Source organism: Stigmatopora nigra, chromosome 1 (assembly GCF_051989575.1).
Source record: "Stigmatopora nigra isolate UIUO_SnigA chromosome 1, RoL_Snig_1.1, whole genome shotgun sequence".
In the NCBI taxonomy this organism is placed as follows: domain Eukaryota; kingdom Metazoa; phylum Chordata; class Actinopteri; order Syngnathiformes; family Syngnathidae; genus Stigmatopora; species Stigmatopora nigra.
In genome coordinates, this window is record NC_135508.1 from 24,517,060 (window position 1) to 24,527,825 (window position 10,766).

Sequence of the window (10,766 nt, forward strand, 5' to 3'; positions counted from 1 at the left end):
TGATTGGCTGGAAACCAATAGAAGGTGTGCTTCACCTCCTGCCCATAGTTGGCTGGGTTGGCTCTACCAGCCTTGTGGGGATAAGTGGTGTGGAAAATGTATAAATGTTGCATATCTCGGTCCACCAAAAATAATAACAACCACTATGTATGCTCTTCGACAAACGAAGGTTGAAGGGAACACGAAAAAATAACTTACCACAGGGCAGAGATGCCCCGGCATAGTTGTTTGGAATGGGAGGTTTTAATTGGACGGTCACTGTCAAACTCCACAGGCCCATTTCGGCCCAGCACTCTACACATACAATGCAATGCCTGTCGGTTTCTGCACTAAAGTGACACAAGGTGTCAAATCTGTAATATCATCTAAAATCACAATTTCAAGTTATCAATCTCTGTGAGTCTTTAAATATGCTTTTTGAATAACTTATAACAAGATTCAGTCATTTAGTTAATGTGGGAAAAAATAATAATTGTGGGACATTAAATATAAATATTTCATATATTAAAGAAGTACTCATGCATCCAAATCTAATTCTATCCATTCCACCAACCATGCACTTGAAAAATGAATGCAAGCAACAGTTTAAATGAGAGTTATGTTCTTTACAAGAGAAAATAGTTCAATCAACAAAATTGCTTCACTAACCATTCCAATCAGATAAAACAGTAAAAGAAAATAAGGAAAGAAAGAAAGAAGATTGGACTTTAAACTGACATTCTCCTTGATCGAAGGAACCGATGGAAGCGACGCCGCGATGTCTGTGTGCTTCTCAGCGAAGACAGTCCCATTTTGTTCCTGGCACCGGGGCAGCTTTTGTGGATCTTATAGGAAACAGAGTTGTAGTAAACAGCGCTGCCATGGCAGCCTTTCTGCTGACTTCGGGCCATGAGAGGGCTATCACAAATGCCCAAGCGATAACACACACAGGAGCAGAGAGAGCCGATGCTTGACTCTGGCTTGCATGCTTCTGTGGTGCGCTGCAAATGCATCTTATGTTTGCAGTGCCTTTGCTTGCTTTCGTTATTGTCTGCTGAGGAGCCAATTAGGTTGGTGCGGCTCGTACCCTCCTCCATCGGACGGAACAACGGACTCTGGCTGTGGCTGTATGCCAGTATATGTCTGCAGTCACTTCGGTCGTGGTCGCCCTTCAGATGCAGGTCTAAATTCTCATCCAATAGGTACCTGTTCCTTTTCAGAGATGCCCGTTCTTTAGCATCTCTTTTCTCATCTTCACTGTTCATGGTGAGGAAACGAAGAACCACTAAATTCAGAAATGCTCCGATAACTGTGAGCCCCACCAGAATGTACATGAAGCTGAAAACTACATAGGGGGTTTTCTCTTGGAGGTCCTCTTTTTTCTGCAAAGCCACAAAGTCCCCAAACCCAATTGTGGTCAGTGTGATGAAGCAGTAGTAGTAAGCATGGAAAAAGCTCCAACCCTCAAAATGGGAGAAAGCTGCGGCTCCCACACAAAGTGTGCCAATACAGGATAAGAATCCCACTAGTACCATGTTCTCCATGGACACTTCAGTGAGTTGAAGGCCGAAACACTGTTTGGTCTTATGAAGGAGATAGTGCACAAATGTATTCATCCTCTCCCCCAGGCTTTGGAACATGACTAAAGTCAGAGGAATGCCAAGTACTGCGTAGAACATGCAGAACACTTTTCCTGCATCTGTTCCTGGTGCTGCATGACCGTAACCTTTAAATGACAGAAATTTTTAAGTGAGATTCGGTACAATGGATTTACAGGTTTTTTTTTTACATTTTCAATGTCTTAAATAAAATACGGGCATTTGTTTTATGTTTGGGAATGTCGCTTGTTGTTCGGTCTTACTATTAAAAAAACATTTCAAAACAAATAAAAACATCAAATTCATGATTAAATATTGGAAGCTGTTTTTTCCATAACTGTACTATTAAGTATGCACTATGTAACTGATAACCTATCAGCGCTTTCATTCTTTGAGGGGTTGGTGCCACACTACCAACATGTCAACTACTGACCCATGGGTCCATTTCCACACCTTTTTTTTCCCAACTTTCTACACATAAGTCACTTGCTCTGAATGTTCTTAAGTAGCTCAGTTGTTAGCATGCTCGACTACCAAAATGACGGTTAAGAGGGCATAAAAATTACTATGAAAACAATTTAGCGATGGATCACAGTGTAAAAAAAACATCTATTTTGATTCTCAGTGAAGAAAAAAAGCTGAACTACAACTACCACAAATGATTTAATGCTGCCATACTTTGTGTAACTAGACTAACTACATAAGTCCACAGATGAAAAAAACAACTTTTTTTAAGACCAAAAAGGATATGCCAATTTCATTGAATTATCTTCCTCCAACAAATATCAGAAAAGTGGTCATTTTAGTCACTCCTTTAAACAACAAAAATAAAGAAAACGTGCAACAAAGCAGCTGACTTTTTGAGGCTTCCCTCAGAAAAATCTGACAGACTACCTTGCGGTTTTCAGTTAATGAAGAAGTATATGTATTTCTTTGTGTGTATTTTACTGTTTTACTGAGTCATCTTTCATACCGCCGATCCTCGAAAGGGTTGCAGGGGTTGCTGGAGGATAACCCAGCTGACTATTGGCGAACGGCAGACTCCCAAGACTGGTCACACAGAGAGACGAATGACCATCTGCACTCCCAATCATACCATCACCAGCGGGAATTGAGTCCGCGTTTGCCCGCACATAAATTAGGCGAGTAACTCTCTACACCACGAGGTGGCACGAGTCACTTTTATTTTAACTGGAAAATTTGAGCAAAACTGTTTTGCCCAACAATAAATAGAAAAAAACAAAATACTGGCAACTATTTAATAATTAAATAATTGCCAGTATTTTGCTTTTTTCTGTTTTTATCCATGAACATACTGCATCATCCTGAAAATATCATTTCCTCATTTTCTGTAGCATAGAAAAAATATCACCACTCACAAAATACATACACATTGCAAACTTCAAGCACTAACGTAAAGTTCCCGTTATTCATTTACATTAGTTTGAAATTAATCTTTGTACATGTGGTATTTCCTAACACTGCGGCTGACACTATCGAATAGCAAAGAATTATTAAGATTGAAATTTTATCTTACCAATGGTGGTGATAACTGTAATAGCGAAATAAAATGAACCAGCAAATTTCCACTGCCTCCCAGCTCGATGAGGCTCTGCTTGCAACACCACCCGTTCGATTTCGCGGTAGTCTTCCTCGGAGAAGCGATACTTCTTCTTCATTTCGTTGCGCTTCTGCTCCAAGACGCGCCTGCGGGAGCTTTCCGTCTCGGACTCGAGCGCGTCGAAGACGGCGGCGCCTACCAGCAAGTATGAGAACATGCAGAGGATGAGGGAGAGGGTCCGTATGTTTTGTTTCTTCATCCTCGACCCTGGCGTACAATGCCTGCAGCAAAGGCGCAGTTACAGGTGACAGCCCCAGCCTGCTGTTCTGCACATTTGTGGTGCAGCCTGTTGCGTGAGAAGATACCTGCTTGGCATGTGCATTTAGAGAAGCAGGAAGGCAGGCAATTGATGATTTCCACACGATAATCTCTTATGGAACGAAGTGGCCCTTGATTTTTTTTCTTCGCATGCGCAAACCAAAAAAAAAAAGCCCCCATTACTCTATGTATACGTGCGTGTGTATGAGAGCGTGCGCGCGTTTGCGCGTGAGCCATTACTTGAAGAGCTATCAGGGGAGAAAAACTGCAACAACACTGTGCTAGCTTCCAAATATACATACATATATATATATATATATATATATATATATATATATATATATATATATATATATATATATATATATATATATATATATATATATATATATATATATATATATATATATATATATATATATATATATATATATATATATATATATATATATATATATATATATATATATATATATATATATATATATATATATATATATATATATATATATATATATATATATATATATATATATATATATATATATATATATATATATATATATATATATATATATATATATATATATATATATATATATATACATATATATATACATATATATATACATATACATATACATATACATATACATATACATATACACATACATATACACATACACATACACATACATATATATATATATATATATATATATATATATATATATATATATATATATATATATATATATATATATATAGATATATATATATATATATACATATATATATATATATATATATATATATATATATATATATATATATATATATATATATATATATATATATATATATATATATATATATATATATATATATATATATATATATATATATATATATATATATATATATATATATATATATATATATATATATATATATATATATATATATATATATATATATATATATGTATGTATGTATGTATATTTGGAAGCTAGCACAGTGTTGTTGCAGTTTTTCTCCCCTGATAGCTACGAAATTATTTAGTTACAGAAATTGTTTCATAACTTGTATTTTTTTGTAAACAGAGAAACATTTTACATGGAAAATTTCCAGCCGTTTTAACGTCTCCAATACTCCTCCAAACTTCTTTCCAACTGAGAAAAGGGATTAGAAAATTATTTATTCAGCCAACCCGGTGCGAGGGTTCTGAGATCAAGTGTTCACTGATGAGTTCCGACCATCCCTCGTGGATTTTCCTTGTTCTCCCTAGGCAAGCATCATCTTTCTCCGGGTATCTAACTGTCGATTCCACATCCCAAAAAGAGGCATGCTGGGCTGGTTGAACACTCTACACAGTAACATCTTGAGATACTAGTTTAATGCATTCTCAAATCATTTTTCCCATAGAAATGAACTAAATACAAATTATTCTTCCAGACCCTCTAAAAAAACACAAAAACAGGATATACAATAGAATAACATTTTTATTTGTTTTAATTCACCACATACTCATAAAGCAACAAATATAGCTATCTAGACTTTACGATCTTCAAAACTAAAATACGACATTATTCAGTACATACAGACGGAGAGAGAGAGAGAGAGAGAGAGAGAGAGAGAGAGAGAGAGAGAGAGAGAGAGAGAGAGAGAGAGAGAGAGAGAGAGAGAGAGAGAGAGAGAGAGAGAGAGAGAGAGAGAGAGAGAGAGAGAGAGAGAGAGAGAGAGAGAGAGAGAGAGAGAGAGAGAGAGAGAGAGAGAGAGAGAGAGAGAGAGAGAGAGAGAGAGAGAGAGAGAGAGAGGACATGAGAGAGAGAGAGAGAGAGAGAGAGGACATGAGAGAGACTTGACGGTAAAGCTCTCTTAACATAACGTGAACTTTAAGTTTAACTTAATTGAACTTAGATTACTATAGGACAGACACTAAAAATAATTTTCAATCTTACATAACACTTAATTTAAACCTTGGGTGATAACCGAGGCAAATATGTTAATGCATTACACTGCGGCTTTCCAGCTGTTGAGCAGGTGCATGTCGGGATACCTTGCTTGCTATATTTTTGATGGTGAAAAGGCGGACAGGTGAAAGGGGAATGCACGTGCGCATATCATGCTTCACAATATTGGCAATTGACAATGCTGTTTTCCTCTGCTACCCGCAACAGAAACGTTCCAGATTACAACTCAAATTGGTAAAACGAGATTCTATAAGAGTATTCAAAAAAGAATAAGTTTTGTCCCGTATAAAGGTGGTTATACAGCGTACATGTTGTACCCGTGATTTTCTTCCACGGGGTGGTAGTATTTCGCCTTTAAAAGACGGGTGAAATAATCAGACAGGTCCGTTGTTGTATTTGTATTTCAAACCAACTTTTAGTTATTTCAAAGCAATTCACACAAAACATAATATACAATAACACTCAAATATATACATAGTAACATATTAACAACCCGTTATAATCCAAAGCAATGTACTTGCTGCATAAACGATTATAACTTATGAGTATTGTAACTTGTTACCTTTTGTTCCGGCCGTCTTATACTGCATACTTATTATGCTATCCTTATAACGGCGGCCGAAAGTAGCCTGCTGTAGACAATGCACCCGAGACTCGCGCATTCACGCACACACATAAAAAAAGTAAACAACCAGCGGCCGAAGGTAGCTCGCTTTAAACAATACCCGAGACTCGCACATTTACTCGCACACATGAAAAAGTAAATAACCAGCGGCCGAAGGTAGCTTGCTGTAAACAATACCCGAGACTCGCACATTTACGCGCACACATAAAAAAAGTTAACAAGCATCCCTAAGCATTACGTTCTTTCTCACATGCTACTATTGCCTCTTGCACATCTCACACTCAATCGTTATGCAAAACAAAGCAACATACCTTTAAAAGACGGGTGAAATAATCAGACAGGCTCTTCGTTGTATTTGTATTCCAAACCAACTTAGAGAAATGTCTGAATAGCCCGTTATTATACTCTACCAAGGTCTATGACCATTGGTTAATCATTACGTCATCGCCCCGTGTTTAACGCATGCTAGCGGCATGAGTCCCCTTTCAACTTAACACCTGCACTCATGTATAACATCAACTACTTCACCCTGTCACATACACAATTTGAAATGATCAAAAAATGTATACCTTGACGGGTGTCTACTACCCATAAATGATCTAGTCCTAATAAAATTTAATGATTCATATCTGTGCATAAAATATCGAAATAAATGACACTAGAATCTGTACAAATCTGACTTCACGTTGACCTTATTTTTCACATCTGTCCTTCTCACTTCTCATTCTGTTTCAAATGACTTTTCTTCTAAATATGTCACTCGAGATAGTGAAGCGTCCATTTATAAGCAATATTTTTCCACCGGAAAACTCGCTTACAACGTTGGCGCACGGTCTACTTGCCGAAAGACATTTAGCTGACTGACGTGGCCGACGGCCAACTCGCCAAAGGGGCATCTGGCCGAATGTAGAATTAGCCGAACGACTAATTGGCCGACCAACTATCTAGCTATCTAGCCGAAGAATATTTAGCCGACGCGCTCGCCCCGCCCGCCCTCGGTCGTGTGTGTGTACAAGTTTTTCAACCTTGGCCCACGGGCCATATACGACCCGCTACTGATAACAACTTTCATTTACAATAACAAGTTACAGATAACAACATTCATTTAGAAAAACAAGTTACAGATGACAACATTCATTTAGAAAAACAAGTTATAGATAACAACATTCATTTAGAATAACAAGGGCATTTATTCACGGCCAAACAAAGTAGTCATAGCAGTAAGTACTATCATGACAGAAGATAAAAAGTAGTTATAACAATAGATGCTGTAATTTACACCAGCATAGAAAACATTGAGATTAATCTTTGAATTAAGGTTCTCAGCAAATAATTTTGAATATATATTTCCGAAAATAATGGGAAATTATTTAAATTTAAAATTTTGTTCTTATGTGAATCAGAATATTTTTATTAAGTAGCAGCACCATATTTGAACTTTCTAAGACATGCATTTGTCAGTGTAAAAATAAAAGATATTTCCCCATCAATTTCTTTGCACTGTGGAATCATTTCTTGCAGCCGTGAGAACAAATGAAGACAAAGTAGCAGTTGTTTAATCTGATAACTCTTAGGAGTTTGAGATACGGAGAAATATATACCTGTTAAATATGTTTTAATTTTAAATAATAATAAATAATAAACTGAAAATGTGAATTTTCCCATATTTCTCAAAATTATGTGTTATGTCATAAATATCGTTTTACTATTATTTTTTACTTGGCGCAAAAGTTTGAGTGGGTGTGCATTACAAAAATTTAAAAAATAAACAAATTACTCTACTTTCACAGCTCGTGCATGGAGACCTACTCCATAGAAAATTGGTTCCCATGGTTACTTATAATATTTAAAAAATCACACAGCATGAGTTTGAAGCTGATACTTAACATATATATTTTTTCTTGCAATGAAATGATCGGGAAGCCAGGCAACCGTGTTGCTAGTACATCGGCCTCACAGTTCTGGAGTCGAGGGTTCGATTCCTAGATGGGTCCTCACAGTGTGGAGTTTGCATGTTCTACTCGGGCTGGCCTGGGATTTCTCCAGGTACACCGGTTTACTCCTGCAAACCAAAAGCATGCAGGGTAGGCTGGTTGAACACTCAGAATTGCCCAAAGGTATGAGTGTGAGCATGAATTGCTGTCTGCCTGCTTGTGCCCAACCTTTGTGAGGATAAGCGGGTCAGAAAATGGATGAATGAATAAATGAATTAAAGGGATTATACTTTTAAATTCATATATGATTTTCTTTGTACAGAGATTCTTATTCCTAGATTATTTTTGCAGGAGGCTAGGATACTTTGAGTTTGGAACACAAGTTATGAAATACAATTATATACCATTTAAACATAAACAAAATCTTTGAGAGTGGTGATTTAAAATAAATAAGTACATAGTGAATCATAAGTAAAACAATTCATTTACTAAACCGCCAGCCTTCAAGTGTCAAACTAAAATTCAGCGGGGCCTATATCCAACTGAATGATTTGTCTTGATGATGATTTACAGTTCATAGACAAAAACCCTGCCTTGAGTGTTGAATTGTATGTCGCCTTGAATATATGAGATTTGCAGACAATCGCCAGTGAGATTTGAGAATGCCTTATTTGAAGATAATAATGGGACCCATACCAATTGTTACCGATTGATGGCAAATGAAACCCTTTTACAACGAGCTTTATAATTTCACCAGTTCACTGCCAACTTTTTGACTGCATCAAGCATTCGATGCAGGAAAGAATGTTAGATTACATTAGATATCTATTTTTGTCTAAAATGCCTTTCCTATTTCTGCATCTTCACCCTCTTGCTACTGTGACAAGGAAATTTCCTGAATATGGGATGAATAAAGTTATCCAATCCAATCCATTTAGATTAGAACTTGATTTCATAGTAAACTTTCCAAATCTGACACAATTTAAATTAGCAAAATCCAACAGGATATTTGTAATCCTTCTCATCTTCCTGTACACCAACAAATATTTTCCTATCCTTTGAGAAAACAGCAAAAGCAATGAAGCAGCAGCATTAAATATCTATTCAGAAACTGCGGCTTTTGGTTTCCAGAGCAACCAAGACTAAAAATAGAAACCAAATCTCCAGTGATGTTATGGGATTCTATTTATTGCCTTGTACTGTACAAATGGATCACACCGGCTCCCTGTCCAGATCTGGACAATGTAGGCAAACATATCCGTTTTCATACATGTTCTAAACCGCTTTATCTTCATTAGGGTCCCGGAGGGAGTTGGGGGCATTTTCCGTAACGTGTACAGGAGACTCCGCCAGGCGGTCCCAGCATACCCTCACAGAATGTTTGGGTCTCCCAGGGCGCACAGGCATTCGTCTCCACCATAGGAACCATCTCACCACCAGGTAGTGATCGGTTGACAGCTGCACCCCTCTCTTTACCCAAGTCCCCAATATATGCGGCCTGAGGTCCGATGACACGACCACAAAGTCGATCATTAAACTGCAGCTTAGGGTGTCCTGGTGCCAAGTGCACATATGTAGACCCTTATGCTTTAACGTGGTGTTCATTATTGTCAGTCCACGACAAGAGCAGAAATCTAACAATAGAACACTGCTCGGATTCCTATCTGGCGGCAATTCTTTCAAATCACTCCCCTCCAGGTCTCACTCTCATTGCCATGAGCATTGAAGTACCCCAGAAGAACGAAGGAGTCTCCTGAAGGAGCACTCTCCAAACACAAGCACAAACGAGAGTCAGGTCCCAACCCTCACCCAAGATGGAGGGATGCTACCTGCGAAACCAACGCAAGTTTCTTTAGCATATTTAACAATCAATGTGTCACTTTTTTTAAATTCACACTTACCGGTACCCGTGCATGTTTCTCTGTTCAGTTCTCCTGTTTATTTATCCTTAACGTCTTGCGGCGTGCCCGTGACGTGCGCATAGCATGCTATGGCTCTGTGGCTCTGCCTCCAATTGCAATGACATTACAGCGCCTTCTCTGTTTTATCCAAATAATTTATTTTATGATCATACAATGACAGGCACTATGCTTCAGTAAGAGAATTTAAATATAGCTCAAATCTTTAAGTTGATTTTTGTAATAAATAATACCTAACAATGTTCACTCATACCTAGGGGCAATTTAAAGTGTCCAATTAGCCTATCATGTTTATTTTTTAAATGTGGACTTTTCAGAACCTGGAGAAAGACCCACACAGGGAGGTCATGCCAACTCCACACAGGAGGACTGGTCTTGGATCGAACCCATGACCCCAGAACTGTGAGGCCAACACACGAACACAGGGTTGGACACTCTAAATTGCGCCAAAGTTTAAGCGTGACTGTGAATCGTTGTCCATCTCCTTGTGGGCTGTGATCGGTCGTCCGTTCTACCAAATGTCCGTTCTACCAAATGTCCATTCTACCAAACGTCCGTTCTACCAAACGTCCGCTCTACCAAACGTCCGCTCTACCAAACGTCCGTTCTACCAAACGTCCGTTCTACCAAACGTCCGTTCTACCAAACGTCCGCTCTACCAAACGTCCGTTGTACCAAACGTCCGCTCTACCAAACGTCCGCTCTACCAAACGTCCGCTGTACCAAACGTCCGTTGTACCAAACGTCCGCTCTACCAAACGTCCGTTCTACCAAACGTCCGTTGTACCAAACGTCCGCTCTACCAAACGTCCGCTCTACCAAACGTCCGCTCTACCAAACGTCCGCTCTACCAAACGTC

General features: G+C 38.1%; 1 protein-coding gene across 1 annotated transcript; it reads right to left on the reverse strand.

Moving 5' to 3' along the window:
* Positions 1–260: 260 nt before the first annotated feature.
* On the reverse strand, positions 261–3,599 carry kcnk15 (potassium channel, subfamily K, member 15). The gene is made up of 3 exons (XM_077721947.1): positions 3,504–3,599; positions 3,115–3,419; positions 261–1,705 (listed from the first exon to the last, which is right to left on the reverse strand). Exons 1-3 carry the CDS (start codon positions 3,518–3,520, stop codon positions 708–710), a joined length of 1,320 nt encoding a protein of 439 aa, XP_077578073.1. The 5' UTR covers positions 3,521–3,599; the 3' UTR covers positions 261–707.
* Positions 3,600–10,766: the final 7,167 nt, after the last annotated feature.